The sequence below is a fragment of the Vigna unguiculata genome, unplaced genomic scaffold, assembly GCF_004118075.2.
Source record: "Vigna unguiculata cultivar IT97K-499-35 unplaced genomic scaffold, ASM411807v1 contig_414, whole genome shotgun sequence".
NCBI classification, from domain to species: domain Eukaryota; kingdom Viridiplantae; phylum Streptophyta; class Magnoliopsida; order Fabales; family Fabaceae; genus Vigna; species Vigna unguiculata.
The window spans coordinates 13,578-37,560 of NW_021011126.1; the positions used below are offsets into that span (position 1 = coordinate 13,578).

The 23,983-nt window shown below is 38.7% G+C and overlaps 1 protein-coding gene and 1 non-coding gene across 2 annotated transcripts; one reads left to right on the top strand and one right to left on the bottom strand.

Moving 5' to 3' along the window:
* Positions 1 to 200: 200 nt before the first annotated feature.
* On the top strand, positions 201 to 2,192 carry LOC114171917. The gene is made up of 5 exons (XM_028056694.1): positions 201 to 694; positions 773 to 1,197; positions 1,360 to 1,526; positions 1,646 to 1,861; positions 2,043 to 2,192. The coding sequence occupies exons 1-5, from the start codon at positions 201 to 203 to the stop codon at positions 2,190 to 2,192; spliced, it is 1,452 nt and encodes a 483-aa protein (XP_027912495.1).
* Positions 2,193 to 22,023: 19,831 nt separating this feature from the next.
* On the bottom strand, positions 22,024 to 22,130 carry LOC114171918. Its single transcript, XR_003601738.1, has one exon. It is a non-coding gene; the product is annotated as a small nucleolar RNA R71 (small nucleolar RNA).
* Positions 22,131 to 23,983: the final 1,853 nt, after the last annotated feature.

The window sequence follows — 23,983 nt, forward strand, 5'->3', positions numbered from 1 at the left end:
TATTTTATTTATTAAAAATTAGTAATATTCCTTAGGGATGTTACAATTGGTATCAGAGCAAAAGTTTTGAAAATAGTTTTAAAATATTTTGGGGCTTTTGGGGAGTGAGCTTACCGTTTGATTGTTTGTGTGATTTAGTTGCATGTTGGTAAGAGATGAGTGACCTTGTTTAACTAAGTGAATTGGTTTTAACAGTTGTAATGTGGCGTAGTCAGGCTATGGTTGCTAACGGGAGGAGAAGAAGTAGTGGTGCTGATGACATCGCGGAGGCTATTCACCAGATGGTGGATGCGATGCAGACACCGGTAGCAGCGCAGCCTAGAACGTCGATTGCACTAGTTAGGGTGCCGACCGTGGAGGACTTCTTGTGCCACAAGCCAGCCGAGTTCACTAGCAAAGCCTCTCTTGATGAAGCGGAAGCATGGCTCCGCAAGTGTGAAAAGATATTCACTGTGTTGAACTACGCGGATGAGCAGAAACTTCTATTTGCCACCTACCTTCTGAATGATGATGCTAAGTACTGGTGGGTGGGGATGCAACAACAGATGCAGACCCGAGAGGAACAGATAGATTGGACCAACTTCAGGACGCGTTTCCTGGAGAAATACTTCCCAGACACGACTAAAGAAGACAGGGAAGCTGAGTTCCTTGCACTGCAGCAAGGGGATATGACAGTGCAGGAATATGTGAACAGGTTTGAGCACATGGCGAAGTATTACTTGCAAGCTATTTCTGAAGAATGGAGATGTTTAAAGTTTGAGCGATGACTCAGACATGAGCTGAAGAGGGTGGTAACACCTTTGAGAGAGAGAAGATTTCCAGTCTTGGTGGAACATGCCAAGAGTTCAGAGCACTTGGAGAAGGCCCCTAGTCCCATTGTGAGTAGACATCAGAAAAATGTCGCTGAAGCTAGGCAGATGAAAAAGCCTTATAGCCGACCACAGGCATCCCAAGGTCCAAATTGCTACCAGTGTGGCGGACTCCATTTGAAGAGAAATTGTCCTCAGCTGGCAGGTAGAGTAGGAGGGTCAGGCGACCGTCACAAGTGCTTTATATGCGATAAACCGGGACACTTCGCCAACAATTGCCTAAAAAAGAAGAATTTGGGTGTGAAGAAGCCAACAACATCGCCAACAGAGAGAGCTATAGCGGCTAACAGGGTCTTTGCTTTGACCTCCACAGAGGCTACTAAATTAGGTAACCTTATCCTCGAGCCATGTTTATTGTTGGGTTAGTTAGTCTTGGTGTTGTTTGATTCTGGAGCAACACATCCTTTCATTGCTAATGCGTGTGTGGGGAGATTGAATTTGGTGAAACGCGATTTGGGGTGTGAGTTTCTTGTTTCAAATCCCTCCTCAGGTCAAGTGGCTACCAGTTCAGTCTGCGTTGGGTGTTCAATGGAAGTGGCAAGTCGTAGATTCAAGGTGAACTTGGTGTGCTTGCCTTTAGAGGGACTGGATGTAATCTTGGGGATGGACTGGCTATCTAACAATCACATTATAATTGATTGTGGACGACGCAGTTTGGTATTCCCAAAACATGAGGGATTGGAGTTAATCTCGGTTCAGAGAGCGCTAAATGAAATGGAAGCCGGAGCCACCTGTTTTATGATAGTGGCTCATGTAGAGAAGAATAACACCGCTAGAAGATCAATGTGATTCCAGTAGTGGAGGAGTATGCAAATGTGTTTCCAGATGAAATACCAAAGTTGCCACCGAGCAGGGATGTAGATTTCACCATCGATCTTATCCCAAGAGCTGGCCCAGTATCCATGGCGCCCTATAGAATGGCACCAGCGGAGTTGGCTGAGTTGAAGAAGCAAATAAAAGACTTGCTTGAGAAGAAGTTCACCCGGCCGAGCGTATCACCTTGGGGAGCATCGATACTCTTAGTAAAGAAAAAGGATGGCAGTTCGAGGTTGTGTGTTGAATAAGCTAACCATAAAGAATAAGTATCCACTGCCGAGGATAGACGATCTGCTGGATCAGTTGAGGGGAGCCCCAATGTTCTCTAAGATTGACTTGAGGTCTGGATATCATCAGATCTTAGTCAAACCGGAGGATGAGCAGAAGACAACGTTCTGGTCACGCTACGGGCATTACGAGTATGTAATGATGTCGTTCGGGGTGACAATTGCTCCTGCTATTTTCATGGACTACATGAACAGAATATTCCAACTGTACCTGGATTAGTTTGTTGTCGTGTTTATTGATGACATACTAATATACTCTGAGAGTCGGGGTGAACACGCAAAGCATCTGAGAGTGGTGCTGGGAATTCTCAGAGAGCATAAACTGTATAGGAAGCTGTCGAAGTGTGAGTTTTGGCTGGATGAGGTACAGTTCTTAGGCCATGTAATCTCAGCCCAAGGAATAGTGGTGGACCCAGCGAAGATTGAGACAGTGGTGAAGTGGGAGAGTGATGAGTGCGTATTTTTGCCCTCATTTAATGTTTAATTATAGGTATTTAATTGAATTTGTGTGCTTAAAGATTGATTTAATTGGGATTTCCTATAATTGGGTTTATTGAGCTTGAGATACAAAAAATGTTAAAAATAGCTTTTTAGTTGCATAAATGTTCGTTGGATATTTTGAGGTGTGTTAGTGCAGCTGCAGCTAAGTTGAGCTCATGGAGGTGTGGAAATATATTGATTAAAGCTTTATGACACCTTAAAGATAAATCCAAGAATAAGGAATTATCAAAAGCACAAAAATTCAAGCCAAGCATTGCATGAAGACGGCAAGAAAAACTTGAAAAAGTGAAGAAGTTTGGCTAAACCAAGAAGAGAGGAACAAAAAATTGGACCTTGCGGTTTTCTTTATCTTTATGATAGAGATAATTTGGGAAAAAGATATCTTTAGATATTTTATTTGATATTTTTAAATAATTATCTTATTTAATTATATCATAAAATATTAAAAGATATTAACTACCAAATCTTTTTAAATATGACAAGATCTTCTGGAATCTTTTTAGATCCACAACAAACAAATATATCTTGAAGATATTGGATTATTTAGAAGATAATTTGAGGAGATTGCAAAGGGTTGATTTGGAAAATTAATTCAAATATTAATTGGTGATAATTTATCATATATCTTTAAGTAATTAATTAATTTAATTATATTAGATATTGATATTATCAACCAACTATATTTGTCAAATAGTATATATCTCTCTAAATATTTTTAAATATTTATATTTATCTTTATTTTAAAAGATATTTGAGAGATTTTAGCACCAGAAAAGCCCAGTCCAATTCCTATATAAAGAGACCAAGGGAGAAGCCGAAGACAAGCTCGGGACTTCGGAGTTTTGGAACCCTTAGGGGTGCCTAATTTCGTTTCCTTTCTCTCTCTTTTCTTCTCTCTATTATTCTTTTTGTATTCCATGGATTGCTAAACTTCTTGGGTTGATTCCATTGTGGATTTTGAGGTTAGAATGAATTAATTTCTTTGTTCTTTTTATTATTGTTGAGGTTTTAATTCATCTATGTCTTTTATCTTTGAATCTCGTAAAAAGTAATGATTTTAAATCTATATGCATGTTGATCATATGAGTTCAAGAGTTTTTAAATTTAATTGAGACTTTACTTTGATTTTATTTAGAAACTTTCATGTGATTAAATGAGTTTTTACCAATAATTGAGACTTTACTTTGATTAAAGGTATTTACTCTAACGAAAATTAATTGAGACTTTACTTTGATTAATTAAGCTTTTTATTTGGTGAGGAGATAAAAGAATAGACATGATTAGGCATAGTAAATTTGATTGAGACTGTACTTTGGTTGAATTTACTATGGATAATCTAAAAGTTCTCACTTTTAATTGAGACTGTACTTTGGTTAAAAGTGAGAACGCCAACAAATTAATTGAGACTTTACATTGATTAATTTGCAAATCTACAACAATAATTAATTGAGCAATAATCTTTAGATAACCGATGATGAATCTATTTTGAAAAAGCAATGGAATCAATCTATTTTCTTTACTACTGTTTTTATTTCTTTTTATCTTTTAAATTTTATTTCTGTCTTTGTTTATCTTAATCCCCTATATTTTATTTTATTTTATTTTACTAACTCATTTGTATAGTTTTATAAGAACTAATTTGTTAAAAATCAATTCCGTGTTCGTTGGGAGACGACTTTGGGTTACTTTACCCTTACTATTTTGTTGACTACTTTCTTAACAATACTGAAGTTGTTATAGATAAGTAGTATTAATTTGATCGCGTCAACGACAGCGTTATCAAATTTGGCGCTGTTGCCGGGGAACACGGTTAGAATTTTTGTCATTTTAGTTCTTATTTTCATTTTTATTCTTTCGATTTTATTTTTTATTTTTATTTTTATTTTTATTTTGTTTATCACTAACATTTTTTTCTCAATTTTGGTTCTAACATTTTTTTTTTATTTTCTTTAGTTATTTTATTTAGTTATTTTTTTCGGCATAATTTTTGTTTGAGGATTTTTGTTGGGAAATTTATGAAACTAGTTGGGAAACACTTTGGCTAAGGAAAGACAAGGTACTTAAGTTGTCCATTGTGACACACCTCTCTTTCCTGGAAGTCTACTCAACAAGCTTTCAATTTATTTCTTTTCAGAAAACCTCTTTCAAAAATGCAAAATAGTTTTTCATATGAAAATAATCAACAGTGTGATTTTCAAGTGAATTATGGTTACTATCCACAGCAACCACGCGACTCATATGATTATCAACAACAAATTGTCATACCTACTTCTGCACCTGATATAAGTGGGTTAACTTTACGACAATTTAATGATCTATATCCTAGATCATCTTTTTTGGGATATGAGCAACAACCATATTCTGAGTGTCCACCTCAGCAACCATATATTCCAAATAGTTTTCAGCAACAATATGTACCACCACAGCAATTTGAAGCAATGAATGGACCATCCTACAAAGAAGTTATGATACTAATGGGTGAAGTTATAGAGAAATTAGAGTCCATGGATGAAAGGTTGCGAGTTGATCAAAGATGCAGAAATATTGAGCAAGAGTGGTACGAAAATAAGCAAATATTGTCTGATATGTTGAGGGATGCAAGTAAGAACAACTTCATAGAATTACTTGTAACTGTTAATACGACCCCTCAACCCCATCAGAGATTTCCTGAAAATCCAGATTTTAATGTACTTCGTCATGAAATCAAAGATGTGCTTCTGAAGTTGGCCATCAGAGCTGAACAAATGTCTGAAGATTTGAGTCAGCTAATGATTGATGCAATGAGAAAGGTCACTTTGGAAGATATGATGAAAATGATGACTGAAATGATGAAGATGAATCAGACAGACCAGAAAGAGATGATGAATGCCGCCACACAAAGCTTGCAGAGTCAGTCTGAAAAATCAATAGCGGAATCACATCACATTGATATATCTACTGATGGATATAATGATTGTCATAGTAATATGTCTACTGATGGACATATTAAGGATGTTGCTGAAGTTGATGAAGAAATTGAAGATTCTCACACAAACATATCTATTGATGGATATGTTGACAATGCTCAAAGTGAATATAAAGTTGTACCCGTTGATGAGGATATGAGTACAAATGATCATTTTCAAGAGCAAAGTTGTGAGAACAATACAATAGAGGAACCAAGTGCAGTTGAAGAGAAAACAGTATCCAAAGATGTAACTGAAGCATCTACTATTGCAACTGACTTGGTTAATGATGAAGTAGTAGAGTCAACAACACCAGGTGAAAATTTTTGCTCAAAAGATGAGATTATGAGGATTACTGATGATCCGCTTAACCATCCGAATGCACCTGATGATGCTCAAGTTGAGTTGAAGCCACACACTCCACACATCAAGTTTGTTGATGTGAATGATGCAAATAAGTTTTCAGTGGTTATCTTTGTTGACATGGCTGCAGAAAAAGAAGAAAGGTTGCTACAACAGGTAAAAAGCTTAGATTCAAATTCTTTTGAAATCATTGTTGATAGAAAAGTTAATTTGCATGCTTGTTTATTTTTTGTTTCTGTTTTTAATTTTAAAAATATTAAAAAAATTTCAAAAATATGTGTTTTTGTTTTCTTTAATAAAATTGTACAAGCTGACTTGTACTTTATAAAATTAAAGAAAATAAATTTTGACATATGGCCAGATTGAGCCAATAGTAATAAATTTTTTTCGTTTCCTCCCCAAAATAAGTCCATGAAGGACATTTTTTTTTTATAAGTGTGGGGGAAACAAACTGTAGGCTCAATATGAGGTAGAGGCGCTGGATGGAATACCTGGTAAGGCTAATGTCGTAGCAGACGCTCTGAGTAGGAAGAGAGCTTGTAAGACCCGAGAAATTTAAATAATTAATTAAATAATTATTTAATAAATGCAAGTAGTATGAGCCTTTAAGTCATTTAATACGGATTGTTATGACGTGGAAAAGTACTAGCTCAAGTGGGTTAAAGTACTTAAAAGTGTGAGAGGACTTAGGTTCAAGTCCTATGTATGCCATTTCTGTGTTATTTAAATTATTATTATTTTTTATAATATGCCTGATCATGTTGAGTGATAATATAATCATAGAATTATATTAATCATTATGAAACATGAATTGGTTAAATGGTTGTGTATTGAGTTCGCACTAGCATGGTCATGGGTTCAAACTTTGGTAGAACCATTTTAAGCTTCCTTTTTGCCAAAATTTCTTGTGGCATGAAGGTGGAGGGGCATAGGAACCCTAGCTAGCCAAAGAGCAGCCAAAAGTGACTGAAAAACAACTCATAATGGAATTTGAATGGCAATTACATTCATTTTAATGTCATTTTCGTTTTTGGCCATTAACAACAATTAAGGACCATAATAAAAAGGCAAACTAAACAAATTGGAAGGGTTTTTGAGACTGGAAAATTATAGTGTTGTAAGGAACACGAATTCAGAGGAAACAAAGTGATTAGAAAGTAAGCAAAGGAGCTAAATTGGGTTGGAGCCAAGGGAGGAAATTGGTGATCAAGGAAGAACTCTAGAACCATCTATTTTAAGCGAAGAATCCAGGTTAGGGAAGTTTTCACGTTAGTCTTTTTTGTATGAACATGCTTTATATGGCTTGCGATATGAATTGGGTGCATTATTTTCATGCTGTTATTGGTTTTCTGGATTTCTGGAAATTTTCCAGAAACCGCCTGGCGGGCTGTTCATAGCCGCCAGGCGGTGCATGTTTTTTCTGCCATTTGTGGGTTTCTAAAGAGAAACCGCCTGGCGGTGAACTCCCAACCGCCAGGCGACGCGTGTTGGAAAGCCCAGTTTCTAGGTTCTGGTTGAGTTGCCCAGCGGTGATGTATACCCGCCAAGCGGGGCGAGGTATATTGGGCAATTTCTATATTTTTCTGGGTTCTAGGGAAAATTTGATCGAGGGGAAAGATAAATGAACCTGTTAAAATGATGTTGTGATGGTAAATAATATACGAATCTACTTAATTGACGGCAAGATTGGATGGAATAGTGGGAGATACCGTATAGGGCTGAACATTTGGGGTTCTTGTTTTAATGATAATTGGTAGCTGATAATACTGGAAAAGGGAGAACGAGAGTGCTAAGAAAAAGGGGATCGTATGATAAGGAAGATGAAAAAGTTTAGGATCAGGATGGGGGAGTAGGTGTTGAGTTCGTAGGCACGCTGATACTAGGGTTCATACCCAGTTTTACGTGAACCGCCTGGTGGCACGGGGTCTGCCGTTAGGCGCCATAGCAGAATTAGTAGGGGCACTGGATTGGAGAAGAATAGTGAAGCCTGGAAATCCTGGGGAGCATTCAGGTACCTATTGTGTGATGGTATAACATATAGGTAATTGGCATGGTGAAGGGATGGCTATGTTAAGGAAAGAGAGTTGATAAAATAAGTTGGGAAGGCTATGATGGGTTAGAAACCTGGTAACTTTAAGGATGGCAAAGCTAAAGTATAAATTGGTTAATTAAATTGGATAGGTTATGTTTGGGTCCAAGTAGTAGTCGGAACAGTGGATGAAAGCAATTGGAATAATTGGATGAGTGGGGAATGTAGAGTATTAGAGTAATAGTAAAGAGAAGCTTAATTACAGAACTGTCATGGTTGAAGAAAGTGGGTAATGCTGCCAAAAGCAGGTAAGAGGTGGGCTCTTGCTGGGTTTTGATGAGCAGGCAAGGGTTGTTGTTTGTGAGTCTTAGAGTAGGCAACGCTTTTACCGGGTTTTGGTGAGCAGGTAAGGGTGATACTCTTGCTTGGTTTTGATGAGCAGGCAAGAGTTGTTGCTTATGGGTCTTAGTAGAAGCAATGCTCTTACTGGGTTTTGGTGAGCAGGTAAGAGTGGTACTCTTACTGGGTTTTGGTGAGCAGGCAAGGGTAGTTGCTTATAAGACCTAAGGAAAGTAATGCCCTTACCGGGTTTGGCGAGCAGGTAAGGGGTATTACTTGTCTTTCCCGATGTGTTGGTGCGCACGAAAGGAACTTGTGAACTGGAAGTATTAAGAACAGAAAATGTCTTGGTAGAGTGATGAGGGTGCACACTCATGACTATATCTGAGATAGTTTCCTTTCTTAATTCTAAAGGTTTTGGGTAAAAGAGAGAAAAGTGATAGGTGGAGTTGTCTCCTATTTTATTTTATTTTTTTGTTATGTTGGCGTTTTTGTGATATGTGTATGTTATCTGTAGTGGCTGACTATAGAATCCAGGTCAAAAGAAAAAAAAATTGATTTGTTGTTTTTGCAAAGGTCGGGTAGGGCCTTTGAGAAAATCTCTTGATCGAAGATTCGAGTACGCATAAGGATATCGGTAGACAAGGAAAGCTAAGTTGGTTTGATGAGCCTAAGCAGCGACGTTAGAACCCAGAAGCAACGCGTTAGGCAAGGGGATCTTCAAGAATGAGTTCTTGGGACTAATACCACAATGTTAAGGACATAATGTTAAGGACTCAATGTAAACACCAGAAGGATTGGGAGTTGGCGATTATTAGACTAAGTTGTTGTAGCAGACCATGGAGAAATCTCGTTTAATCCAAGATTAGATGAATGCGCCACAGAGCAGACAAAAGTCGTATGCAAATATGAGGAGAAGGCCGTGGAAGTTTTAGGCTGGAGAGAATGCGATTCTCAGGAAGAACGATCAAACTAAGGAAGTAGACTCGGAAATTCATTGGACCTTAGTAGACAACATGGAAGATAGGTCCAACAGCCTATGAGATCGTTTTACCACCGCACTTGGCAAACTTGTATATGGGATTTACAATTAAGGAAGTACATTGCAAGCCTTACACTTGTGTAAGAGGAGGACGACGTTCAGGTACGTGAGGATCAATTAGTGGGAGTTGGATCAATAAGAATCTTGGATTCTCAAGTAGAGTCACTCAGAGGGAAGGAAATTCAAATTGTGAAAGTCCTTTGGGACGAAGCAACCCAAGGGATGACTTGAGTGATGGAAGACCTCACGAGGCAATCCTATCCACACTTGTTTCCTGGTAAGTCCAATTTTCGAGGACGAAAATCCTTTAAGGTGGGGGGAATGTAAGACCTGAAAAATTTAAATAATTAATTAAATAATTATTTAATAAATGCGGGTAGTATGAGCCTTTAAGGCATTTAATGCGGATTGCTATAACGTGGAAAAGTACTAGCTTAAGTGGGTTAAAGTACTTAAATGTGTGAGAGGACTTGGGTTCAAGTCTTATGTATGTCATTTGTGTGTTATTTAAATTATTATTATTTTTGATAATATGCTTGATCATGTTGAGTAATAATATAATCATAGAATTATATTAATCATCACGAAACATGAATTGGTTAAATGGTTATGTATTGAGTTGGCACTAGCATGGTCATGGGTTCAAACCTTGGTAGAACCATTTTTAGCTTCCTGGTGAAGGGGCATAGGAACCCTAGCTAGCAAAAAGTGACTGAAAAACAACTCATAATGGAATTTGAATGGCAATTACATTCATTTTAATGTCATTTTCGTTTTTGGACATTAACCACAATTAAGGACCATAATAAAAAGGCAAACTAAACCAATTGGAAGGGTTTTTGAGATTGGAAAATTAGAGTGTTGTAAGGAACACGAATTCAGAGGAAACAAAGTGATTAGAGAGTAAGCAAAGGAGCTAAATTGGGTTGGAGCCAAGGGAGGAAATTGGTGATCAAGGAAGAACTCTAGAACCATCTATTTTAAGCGAAGAATCCAGGTTAGGGGAGCTGAACCATGTCCTATATGAGTTTTTATGCGTAATTGTATGATTATAGAATGTGTATGTTGGTTTTTATTAAAAATGCATTGAAATCTGAATTTCTGGAATTTTTTCCAGAAACCGCCTAGCGGGCTGCTCATAGTCGTCGGGCTGCACATGCCAGTTTAGTATGTTTCTGGGTTCCCTGAGGAACCGCCTGGCGGTGAATCTCTGTACCACCAGGCGCCACGAACCTGCAACCCAGTTTTTGGGTTTTGTGATGAACTGCCTGGCGGTGATGAACACCCGCCAAGCGACGTGAACCTGTTAATTTGATTTTGATATTTTTACGTGTGCTTGAGTGATTCTGATTAAGGAAATGGGAAGTCCTTATTGGTTTTGAGTGTTTGGGCATCATACATAATTGAATTACATGTGAGTGATGGTCAAATTGGACGAAAATTGAATTAAATGAAATAATGTAACGAGTTTTCATATAGTGGGAGCCATAGGAACGAACCATGATCTTAAACCTGTCAGTGTAGCCTTTGAATTGAAAAATCAATGGAAAACAAAGTAGTTGGGGATTGGTTAAAGCTCGCAGGTGTAGAGAAGAAGGTTGGGGTTCCTGGAACAACAGGAACCGCCTGGCGGCACATTGGTTACTCCAGGCTCCATATCAGAGATGTGAGGGGTGCTCTGGTTCACGAAAAACGCTGTTTTTCGTACTTTTCGCAGAACAGGGACCGCCCGGCGGTAGTACAGTTCCGCCAGGCGCCACCTTCCACTTCTGGGCGCTAGGCGCCACCACTTTTTTCTGGTTTGCGCAGTTTTTGTAAAACTGCATTTCCCAGTTCGTTAACTGTCTGATTTAGGTGAAATTTTGATAGGTGGTCCATAACATGTGGTTCTTAATTTTGAACGGTGGAGATTGGATTTGGAGGTCAGTAGCTAGAGATATACATTACTTAATATTGATGATTTTGGAGTTTGTAAAATACATGAATAAGCTCTTGGTAAGTTCAAGTAACTTCTAATGAAGCATGATTGAGTTATGTGGTAAGTCATTATCAATTTGAATGTTCCTTTGGGTTAGTCACATGTGGAGAATTGGTTTGGTGAAGGCATGGGTGTCAATATTAAATTGCATTGGTGCATAAGATCATGTGCTTAAAATTGTTAGAGTGCTACTCCTTATATTTTGTTTGAGCATGCTTGGGATGGTCTATATGACTAGGGGATTGAATGCACATGTGAGGTGTTATAAGGCCTGGAACATTATAGAATGCAATGCCTTTCATTAGGGGTAGTCTAGACTAAGGCACTTAGCGCTTGGCGGTACGTGTCCCCCGCCAAGCGATCTGGAAGCGGCTGTGCCTGGCAGTACGTGTCCCCCGCCAGGCGATTTTACTGCAGCAGTATTGGTGTTCTTGATTCTGTGGGCGTGATGCTTCAAAGGTGGGATTGCTGGTGTTCCTTGAGTTGTGGCTCGGAACGTATCCCTTGAGTTGTGGCTCGGGATAAGGGTTAAAGCACGTGGTATTCCTTGAGTTGTGGCTCAGAATAACATCTCTTGAGTTGTGGCTCAGGATAGCGGATGAACACGAGGAACTTTTGAGTTGTGGCTCGGGTTGGCGAGTGTTACCAGTGTGAGTGTGCTGGTTGTGGCCAGTACGGATAGGTCCAGATAGATTGCCCTTCTAAGTAGTTGACTGATGAGTTTGGTAGTCTTGGGACGTTGCGAACTATGTTCGTATTTGGGAACTCCACCTGGCGTTACGGTTTATGATCCGTAACATGGTTTCTCGCACGTGCTCTATCGGTTGTGGCCGATAGGTATGGCAGCAAGTCACCTAGAAGTAATCACTAGAAGATGTAGAACATGAATAACTTGGTTGTGGCCAGGTGGTATGAATCAAAGGAAAGGAAATCCTTTGGAATGATTGTGTTGTTTATATTGATATGTTGTATATGGGTATATATAATTGTATATGTTTTATCTGTTAAGCTCACCTTATCTGCTTGTGTTTGGCGATGATCGTATACGCGGTATACATGAGCAAATGGTGTTGCAGGTGGGTCTGGTGAGACGTAGAGCCGGAGCGGGGCTAGTCTTGGGGAGTTTCTCTCAGAGTTTTTACATTGTCGTTAAGATTTCAAATAATTTGTAATTATTGGTAATACTGAACTATTTGATAATTATAAGAGTAATTATGTTCTTGGATTTTGAGTTATTATTGAAGTAATAAAAGATGAGAAAGGACTTCAGGATGAGCAAAGATGGTATCCTACGCTTCAGAGAGAGGGTATGTGTACCCAGCAGTCGGGTATTCAGGAAGATGCTCTTTGATGAAGGGCATAAGAGTCATCTTAGCATACATCTAGGTATGACTAAGATGTACAAGTACTTGAAGGCGACTTTCTGGTGGATTGGCATGAAAACTGATGTGGCAGATTATGTAGCATCTTGTTTAGTGTGCCAAAAAGCGAAGATCGAGCATCAGAGGCCAGGTGGTACGTTGGAGCCTCTTGAAATACCACAGTGGAAATGGGACAGCATTTTCATGGACTTTGTTACACACCTGCCAAGGTCGGTGAGGGGGCATGATTCTATTTGGGTAATAGTGGATAGATTGACAAAGTGTGCCCACTTCTTGCCAATCAATTAGAAGATGTCCCTAGATAAATTGGCAGAGCTGTATGTCAGGGAGATAGTCAGGTTGCATGGTGTGCCTACGAGTATCATCTCAGATAGGGATCCGAGGTTCACCTCGAGATTCTGGCAGTCATTGCAGAACACCTTGGGCACTCAATTGAGAATGAGTTCGGCATATCATCCTTAGATTGATGGCCAGTCTGAGAAAACCAGACAGTCTCTGGAGGACTTACTGAGAACATGTGTCCTGGATCACCTCAGGACGTGGAGTGATGTGCTACCACTGGTGGATTTCACATATAATAATAGCTATCATTCCAGCATTGGGATGACACCTTATGAGGCCTTGTATGGCAGGAGATGTCGGACACCTTTGTGTTGGCAGCAGGATGGAGAGTATGACAGGAGATGTCGGGACGTGGAGTGAAGTGCTACCGCTGGTGGAGTTCACTTATAATAATAGCTACCATTCTAGCATTGGGATGGCACCTTTTGAGGCCTTGTATGGCAGGAGATGTTGGACACCTTTGTGTTGACAGCAGGATGGAGAGATTGTGGTACTTGGTCTAGAATTCTTACAACAGACTACTGAGAAAGTAAGGTTAATACAGGATTAGAAGCGTGCAACTCAAAGTCGGTAGAAATCCTACGTAGATAAGAGGAGAAGGCCCCTTGAGTTTGAGGCTGGTGACCACGTGTTTCTCAGAGTTACACCTACAACAGGTATTGGGAGAGCGTTGAAGTCGAGGAAGTTGACTCCTCAATTCATCGGTCCGTATCTGATTACGAGGCAAATCGGACCGGTGGCGTACGAGATTGCATTGCCACCTGATGAAGGATTATCTTGTTCCTTTTTAAGATTACTGAATATGGTGTGAGTTGATTAAGAAAGCTAAGTGAAATCCCCACTGGACATTAAGATATCAAGCTATCTAGATGTGAAGGTTCCTTTCACAAAGCTCAAGAGAAGAAGATGATGGATTGATTCAAAACAACAAGGAAATGGAAAGCACATAAACCATAGAAAACCAAGAACAATTAAAGGAAGAAGTAAAAATAAAATGGAAAGGAAAGAAATGGTAAAAATGTGAGAAGCACGCCACTACAAGGCTAGGCTAGAAGTCATGGCAACCTTGAAAATGAGTGGATGTGTGCCACCACTTGCTATGCAAGATAAGGCTTAAAAGTATTCACTCCCTAGGGAGGAAACTCTCACAAATGGTTGAGACACAAGAGTGTTTTTACTTCAAAATGTTCAACCCTTTTACATGTCTAGGAGCACCCCTTATATATAAGAGTTTAGGGGCCTCTAAGCAAATAAAAGATACCTAAGGATGTCTCTACAAAAACCTAACTCTAGCTTCTAAAAACTAGGTCAAATAAGGTTACAAAAGTGAGAGACAAAAGAGCTAACTATGGTGTGTGCAAGGCTAATTTCGTTCTAGCATAAAAGGAGACCAAGAATGTGTCTCATATGTCTCTAAAAAGTGGCCATAGTGTGCTAAAAACAAAGGAGACCAAAGGTACACAGGTACACTTGCTTTATGCCTTTTTCTTTATGCTTTATGCCTTTGCTTTACTCTCTCCTCCACATCATTTATGCTCCCCAATCACCATGCGCCACCTAGCATTGCTTTCTTACTCCTAATTAACCCACAAAGCAAATAAACATAGATTAGCATGTTGGCTTAAGTCAAGTCAACTATAGTCAACAAGTCAAACCTAGTCAAAGGTAAACAAGTCAACTAAAGTTGATTCAACTAAGTCAACTTAGGGAATCAAAAATAACAAACACAAATGAAAGGGATGAAGAGTTAATGAACTTCCTTTCTAAACATGCTTAGTCTTCTTAAGCATGTGCCTCCATCCTTGGTTGGGGTCAATCCTTGATCATCCTCCCTTCCTTGGAGAGAATTTGACCACAAATTCTTTAAGCCTTTGTAGATGGAGCTTGACTTGATTTGGGGGAGGATTTGTGCCTCCCTTTTTTGAGCTCTAGTTCCATCCTTTCTAAGGATATTACCCTTAGCTTTGGTTAGGCCATCTTTATTTTATAGAGTACTCTTCCTCTCTTGCTTGTGCTTTGGGCCTTCCTTTTTGGCTTGGGAAGAGAAAGAAGAGTGATGCACATCTTTCTTTGGAAGAATTTTTTTGTAGGCAAGTAACACCTTAGTGAAAGCTTGCCCCTTTTCTTTTTCTTCTTTGTCTTTTCTTATTATATTTCTATCCTTATTAACTTCTTGAGGTGATAGAGGTTGTAAAGTGGTCTTTTTCCCATTTATGAAGAAAATGTATTGGTTGGTATGACCATCATGTAAAGTTTGTTTATCAAATTGCCATGGCCTACCTAGTAAGATATGTGTGACTTCCATGGGAACAACATCACATAGCACCTCATCTTTGTAGCTTCCTATAGAGAAGTTAATTAGGACTTGTTTATTGACATCTATTTCTCCCTCTTTACTTATCCAAGCAAGCTTGTAGGGCTTAGCATGAGGAATGGTCTCTAAGCTAAGCTTTTCCACCAACCTTGTGCTAGCTACATTGGTACTACTTCCTCCATCAATACTTAGAGAGCAAATCCATTTGTTAATTTTGCATCTAGATTGAAAAATGTTTTCTCTTTGAGTTGGCTCAAGCTCACTTTGATCTTGACCTATCATGCGCCTTAATAACATAGGGTCTTTCTCAAAAATTTTAGTTTTACTAGAGGAAGAAGATTTTTTTGAAAGAGAATGGGGAGATAAGTGTTCACTTTCAACATCATTACTCTTCTTTAAGATCATGGTCCTCTTGGTTGGGCAATTTAAAGCAATGTGATTATAACCCAAACATTTAAAACATTTAATAGAACTTGATCTTGGAGAAGTAGAATGGTGATGTGATCACTTGGTGACTTACTTTTACTTGGTGGTTCTTGATGAGAGTTAGAAGGGAACTTATCATGTTTCATTTTAATCATTTCCCTTCCATGAGTGACTAAAGTAGTGGTTGGGTGAGTAACTCTTCCTTACCCTTCTTTTTCTTTTCAATTGAATTTCAATCCCAAGGGCAAGTGTGAAAACATTTTCAAGAGTGGAGTACTCATACAACTCTACTTGGTCTTGTATGTCTCTCCTAAGACCACTCACAAATCTTTTTATTTTGTCTTTGTTAGTTTCTTTTATTTCAACCTTACGCATTTGAGACTCTAATTCTTTAAACTATTCACTCACACTCATAGAACCTTGGTGAAGCCTTTGGAGCTTCAAAAGAAGTTCCTTCCTATAGGAGGGAGGAACAAATCTAGCGTGCATAAAAGTTTTAATGTCCATCCAAGAAGCCACGGGTGGCCCTTGGTCATAATTCTTACAAACTTTATGCCACCAAGTATTGGCATACTCCAAAAATCCTAAAACTACTAGATCAACTTGTGCTTGATCCTTTACATGATTTTCAATGAAAATTTGATCAACTTTAGCTTCCCAATCAAGGAAGATTTTGGGATCACTTCCACCATAGAAGTTAGGAATCTTTGGAGTTTGCTTCTCTTGTGATCGGTTGCGACTAGAATGCCCTCTTTTCCTAGCCTCTCTTTCTTGCTCTTTAGCTTCAAGCCTTTGAATGTGCTCTTGGATTCTTAGGTCACTTTGCTCCTTGTCTTTTCTTAATTGTTCAAAGGCCTCCTTCCTAGACAACTCCAAATCCCGAAGCAATCTCATCAATGTATTGTTTTTGTTTGGTGTAGGTGCATTTGATGAACTTGTCATGATTCCTACAACAAAAACACTCAAATGCAAGACAAAATAAATGGATTAGAGGTTAGACAATATGAAAATCGAGACCAAATCCAACCCAAAATGTAACCCAAGTGTTTAGATCACTCTCCCAAAGTAACAAGGCAAGGCTACACTCAAAGCTCCTCCAAAGGAGTGAAGCAAACACTTTTAAAAACTTGTTCAAAACCTTTCAAATGCAAGACAAGTGATTCGGCCACAACATCCCAAGAGTTTCAAGAAAAGAAAACTACTAAGACAAAACAAAGAACACCTAGTGACAAGCAAGAAAAGCACCAAAACAAGGAAAGCTAAACTCTAAAGAAAAAAAGTTTGAGACAAAAATTTTAACAAGACTAAAACAAGAAAAAGCACATTTAAGGACTCTATGGAAAGAATTTGAACAAGCCAAGATTATACCTCAAATCATGCATACACCATGAAAGATCATAACCAAGTCAAAACATGGAACTAATTTGCCAATATCACCCAAAATCCAAGTATAAAATTTGGTAGCATAACACCTAGTAAAAATGGCCAAATGGATTCACCAAGCATTGTAAAAGCTCTTGGCCAAACTGTTTTTGGTCTTGAAAACACTTCTTCTTTTCAAAACTAGGTACTTAAAATGATGAGAAGGATGTTTTAGGGTGTCTTGAACACTTAGTTCCTTAAAATTAGGTCAAAATCAATTTCAAGGAGCATACAACAACACAAGGCATAGATCTCATGCAATAGTTCAAAAACTTAGAAACAAGAACAAGAAAACTCAAAGAAGCATATGACAAGAGACTCAAGCAAAAGTTAGACACATTTAAAGACTCAACATGACATACACAAAGACACAAACATGTAGCTATCATGCATTTAAACTCATGGATTTGAGGCTCAAAGACTAAGCATCCAAAGACATGTTATCCAACCACATTTAGGAGCTTAAAGAGGTGCAAAAACCGTAGCCAAATTGCCACAAAAGAACCTGAAAACGTTGATTCACGTATTCTTGGCAGATCTGACCTTTGCTCACTAATTTGATCATAACTTTCTCCACAGAACTCCAAATGCATTGGTTCTTTTTTTTCTGGAAACTATACTCAAAGAGCTTTCTTTTGACACTAAAAACGTAATTTTTGGACCGCTGAGCTGGTGTAGTTTAATGTTTTAAAATCGTCACGTTTTCTGCCAGCACTGTTTTTGTGTGTCATGGAAGTGGATTTGAACCATACCAAGATAGCTACAACAAAACAAGGTTAGCACATGAAAAACACCATATTCAAGATAACCTAGGCTCTAGATACCAAATGATGAAGCATTATCTTGTTCCTTTTTAAGATTACTGAATATGGTGTGAGTTGATTAAGAAAGCTAAGTGAAATCCCCACTGGACATTAAGATAGCAAGCTATCTAGATGTGAAGGTTCCTTTCACAAAGCTCAAGAGAAGAAAATGATGGATTGATTCAATACAACAAGGAAATGGAAAGCATATAAACCATAGAAAACCAAGAACAATTAAAGGAAGAAGTAAACATAAAATAGAAAGGAAAGAAATGGTAAAAATGTGAGAAGCACACCACTACAAGGCTAGGCTAGAAGCCATGGCAACCTTGAAGATGAGTGGATGTGTGCCGCCACTTGCTATGCAAGATAAGGCTTAAAAGTATTCACTCCCTAGGGAGGAAACTCTCACAAATGGTTGAGACACAAGAGTGTTTTTACTTCAAAATGTTCAACTCTTTTATATGTCTAGGAGCACCCCTTATATAGAAGAGTTTAGGGGCCTCTAAGCAAATAAAAGATACCTAAGGATGTCTCTACAAAAACCTAACCCTAGCTTCTAGAAACTAGGTCAAATAAGGTTACAAAAATGAGAGACAAAAGAGCTAATTATGGTGTGTGCAAGGCTAATTTCGTTCTAGCACAAAAGGAGACCAAGAATGTGTCTCATATGTCTCTAAAAAGTGGCCATAGTGTGCTAAAAACAAAGGAGACCAGAGGTACACAGGTACACTTCCTTTATGCCTTTTTCTTTATGCTTTATGCCTTTGCTTTACTCTCTCCTCCACATCATTTATGCTCCCCAATCACCATGCACCACCTAGCATTGCTTTCTTACTCCTAATTAACCTACAAAGCAAATAAACATAGATTAGCATGTTGGCTTAAGTCAAGTCAACTATAGTCAACAAGTCAAACCTAGTCAAAGGTCAACAAGTCAACTAAAGTTGATTCAACTAAGTCAACTTAAGGAATCAAAAATAACAAACACAAATGAGAGGGATGAAGGATTAATGAACTTCCTTTCTAAACATGCTTAGTCTTCTTAAGCATGTGCCTCCATCCTTGGTTGGGGTCAATCCTTCATCACCACCTCACTTGGCAAACCTGCACAATGTCTTCCACGTATCACAACTGAGGAAGTACGTGGCGGATCCTACTTATGTGCTGGAGCAAGATGATGTCCAGGTGCGTGAGAATCTGACGTTGGGAGTTGGACCGGTGATAATTCTAGATTCTGAAGTCAAACAACTCAGAGGGAAGGAGATTCGGACGGTGAAGATTCTCTAGAATGAGGCAACCCAGGAGATGACTTGGGAGATGCAGGATCTCATGAGGAAGTCTTATCCTCACCTATTTGCTGGTAAGTCCTATTTTCGAGGATGAAAACTTTTAAAGGTGGGGGTAATGTAAGACCCGTGAAAAGTAATTAATTAAATAAATAAATAATTAATAAATGCGAGTAGAAAGAGCCTTTATGACATTAATTATTGTTTGATGTGATGTGAAAAAGTACTAGCTCAAGTGGTTGAGAGTACTTTGGTTGTGTGAGAGGACTTGGGTTCAAGTCCTATGTATGCCAATTATGTGTGGTTGTTTTACTATTAATTTTTAATAATATGTATGAGTATGGAATTGATAATGTAACCTTATACTGATTGGAGTGTATCACAAAATATGAATTGGCATAGTGGTTATGCTTTGGCTCTATGAGTGGAGGGTCACGGGTTTAAACTTGGTTGGGAAAGAAACTAGAACTTTATTGTTTTAAGTGTAGTTTTGGAGGGAATATGAGAGGGCAAAAGAAAACCTAGAAGGGGAAGTGATGAGTCATTATTTTCTTCCATTCCACTAGCCTTTGTGCACCCATTAGACAGTTGATTAGTGCTTAATTGTTCATCATTAGAGTGTTTTTCATCTGTTGGGCTTTATTGGGTCACTGTTCCGAATTTGGACTAATTTCACAAAAAATAGCACCCATTGAGGGTTTTGCGTTTTTATTTCGTTTTCTATATTGGGCAGCTTGTTTTGTGATTTCATTGACTTGGAACAATACCCATTCATGGGGTGTTCGCATTTATATATGATAACACCGTTTTGCATTCCATTTAAGCTTTGAAATCTCTATTTTTGCTCTTAAATTGCGTTTTCAGATTTCATAAGTTAGGGTTCTTGGTTCTGTTTTTGTGATTCCAGTTTTGAAGATTTTAATTGCTCATTTCCATGTCTAGCTAAATTCTTGTATTGACTCCTTGATGAAAAATGCAATGAAGCTTTGAGGTTGTGCTTGTTTTGTGAAATCTGCCATATTTTCGTTCTAAATTCGTGGGATGCATGTGGTGAATCTGTTAATGCTTAATTTATAGAGTAATTGCATATGTTTTGGTTAAGATAAGCTCATGCTTAATGTATGTAGCTTGGTTGTCACGAAATTAAGGATGTGTGCATTGCTTAATTGCATAATGAAGGTAGATTGTAATTTTCGCTTAGTAAATTATTATCTAGTGGATTGAGATAAGGCAGAGTTGGTGTTAATTTGGTGGCCTATGATAAGTGAAATTGCGTTTAAATCAAGGATGTCAATACGGTTTTAATCACTGTAGCATTTAATTTAATCTGTTGATTAACATTCTGAATCTGTCTGCCAACCCCCCCCCCATTGTGTTATTGTTGTGTTCATCTGGAAATTTCTCTTTGAATGAAAATATTGGTCATTGGGAGACGACTTGGTTCACTTTCATATACTGCATTTAATATGTTTTAATTTGGTGGGGTACGACCTTTATCAAATTTGGCGCCGTTGCCGGGGACCAATCGTTTGGTTCAAAGTAAAATTTTCAGTGTGTTTGTGTTATGTGTTTTGGTGTGTGTGTAGTTCAAGTGTGGTTGAGTTGGTATATGTTCATCATGATGTTAATTTTGTGTTAAGTTCAGTGTCTGTTTCCATTCCTGTGTGTTTCTGTGTAGTGCAGTGAATAGTATCGCGGCGCGCATGAATATTGTCATTTGTAGTAGTGAATAGTGTATGAATAGTGTCTGAATCTGACATTTAACTTCTGGAATTTTGTTCTGGTAGCTACGGTGCTTATTTTGACTTGAAATTTTTCCCCCCACTTTTAAGACATTGAACTTAATAGGAAAAATAGCTGGAGCAGTTGGTATTGTCTGAATTAAGAGATTAAAAAATATTTGGACTGATTTTTAGTGAAACTTCAAAGGACCATAACTTTTGCTCTGGTTATCAGAATCAATAGTATTTTATATGCATTTGGGGTGGAATTTGATTTCCTACCTTGTCGGAACCGGCTATGCCGGTTTGCAAACTTGAAAATGCCATTTTCTACATTTCAGCAATGTTTTTTGTGATTTTTCTTCATTTTTTCCACTTTTGAAAAATTGTCAAAAATACTTGTGCTTTGAGTTTTGATCTGATTTTTTTGTGCTTCTGTTTGACCACTCAAGGGAATAGCCTACCAAATTTCAAGTCATTTGGAGTTCGTTTGAGTATACTTGTAGTTATACCCTATGTTATGCCAATATCACTACAATTAATGCTTTTTGGTGCATGACTAGGGGAAACCCAAGTGAATTACAACCATTTGACCCAGAGATTGATAGGACATTCCACAAAGGAAGTAGGCATCTTAGGAATCCGTCTTTGCATGCTCAATATTCAGTGACTTTTCCTGACTCTTCTGATTCTCGTCATACTCCTGACACTTCTCATTCCTTGCATTCTAAGCATACTGTTTATTCTGAGCATTTTGATTTTCATATTGATAACATGGCTCAACCTCCTCCACCTCATGAGAGAACCATGAGTGAGCTCACTACACCAGAGTTCACTTATGATAGTTTATGCATTCAATACCCTGAGGAGGAAGTTCCATTTGTGCTAAAAACTGGTTTAATACACTTGTTGCCAAAGTTTCATGGCCTTGCAGGTGAGGACCCGTGCAAACACTTGAAGCAGTTTCATGTCGTCTGTTCCACCATTAAGCCTGCAGATGTACAAGAGGACCATGTATACTTGAAGGCTTTCCCTCATTCTTTGGAGGGTAATGCGAAAGACTGGTTGTACTACCTAGCACCCAGGTCCATCACAAGCTGGGATGACCTGAAGAGATTGTTCCTTGCCTAGTTCTTTCCTGCTTCAAGGACAACAACCATAAGGAAGGAGATTTCTGGCATCAAGCAGCAATCTAGGGAAACCCTTTATGAGTACTGGGAGAGGTTCAAGAATCTCTGTTCGAGCTGTCCACACTATCAGATCTCTGAACATCTCCTTCTGCAGTATTTTTGTGAAGGTCTGCACCACATGGATCGAAATATGATTGATGCCGCAAGTGGTGGTGCCCTTGGTAACATAACCCCAGCTACAGCCAGACAAGTAATAGAGAACATGGCTTCAAATTCTCAACAATTTGGCACAAGGAGTGATGCCATAGTTGTTAGAGGTGTTCATGATGTAGGGGCAGCCGAGTACACGAAGAAATTAGAAAGTAAGATTGATGCTCTTACCACACTGGTCAATCAACTTGCTTCCAATCAGAGAGCTCCAGTTGCAAGAGTTTGTGGCCTTTGTACATTTGTTGATCATTTTACAGACTCTTGCCCAGCATTGCAACAACAGGCTGCTTCTTCTTCTTCTACACCAATGGATACACCTCAGGCCTATGCAGCAAATATTTTCAACAACAGTAGGCCCCAACATCAACAACAGAACCATGATTTGTCAACAAACAGATATAATCCAAAATGGAGAAATCACCTTAATTTGAGATGGGGAAACCAGGGTAACCAGCAGCCCCAACAATTTCAAAATGTGCAGCCACCTCCACAACAAAGAGTTGCACCTGCACAAGCTGCTCCGGTTCCACCTGTACCCACACCAGCTCCTCCTGCTGTAGCACCTACACCTTCTTCTTCTACTTCATTGGAGGAGTTAGTCAGGATGATGACCCTTCAAAATATGCAATTCCAGCCGGAGACTAGAGCCTCAATCCAGAGTTTGACAAATCAAATGGGGTAGATGGCCACTCAGCTAAACCAGGCACAGGCTAAGAAATCTGACAAGCTTCTATCACAAACGGTGGAAAATTCGAGGAATGTAAGTGCCATTACATTGAGATCTGGGAAGAACATTGAAGTTCCCACTCTCGAGCCTACACCTTCAAAGGAAGTCGACCTTGCCACACTTCAGAGAAAGCGTGATGCTCATGCAGCTGGTCCTTCCACATCTGGTGTGACTTCTACGCCTTCCACCTCTATTGTTGCACCTTCCATACCTCTTCCTTTCCCTCCAAGAGACATTCCAAGCAAAAAGATGGAAGAGGTTGACAAGGAGATCTTAGAAACATTTAGGAAGGTGGAGGTGAACATACCTTTGTTGGATGCCATTAAACAGATTCCCAGATATGCAAAGTTCTTGAAGGAGCTATGCACGCACAAGAGGAGGCTAAAGGGAAACAAAAAGATCAGCATGGGCAAAAATTTGTCAGAATTGATAGGTAAATATGTTCCTCAGATTCCTAAGAAGTGCAAGGACCCAAGTACATTTTGTGTACCCTGCATCATAAGTAACAATAAATTGGAAAATGCAATGCTTGATCTTGGTGCTTCAATAAATGTAATGCCTCTGTCTATTTTTAAATCTCTTTCTCTTAGACCCCTGCAACCTACGGGTGTGGTGATTCAGTTGGCAAATAGAAGTGTTGCCCACCCCACAGGTTTGGTTGATGATGTTTTGGTTCGTGTTGGTGAATTGATTTTCCCTGCTAATTTTTACATTCTTGATATGGAAGAGGGATTTTCACATGGTTCTGCACCAATCATTTAGGCAGACCATTTTTGAAAACTGCACGAACCAAAATTGATGTCCATGCAGGTACTTTGTCCATGGAGTTTGATGATATTGTTGTGTGATTTAACATTCTGGATGCCATGAAACATCCTTCTGAGGATCATTCTGTTTTTCACGTGGATATTATTGATGATGCTATTGATGGATTGATTTCTGATTTCCACTCTTTGCATGCATTAAAACATTCATCTGTGTCTGAGTTATCTAAATTTGCATGCATTGATGTTCTTGATTCTAATTCTGATTCTGATTCTGATGATGC

Excerpts from the sequence above, each read along its gene's own strand:
- LOC114171917 (XM_028056694.1), top strand. The coding sequence starts at position 201 with ATGTGGCGTAGTCAGGCTATGGTTGCTAACGGGAGGAGAAGAAGTAGT. Across the intron at positions 695-772 it reads GTGCAGGAATATGTGAACAG|ACATGAGCTGAAGAGGGTGG; the intron begins GTTTGAGCACAT and ends GCGATGACTCAG. Across the intron at positions 1,862-2,042 it reads AGAAGTTCACCCGGCCGAGC|ATCTTAGTCAAACCGGAGGA; the intron begins GTATCACCTTGG and ends GGATATCATCAG.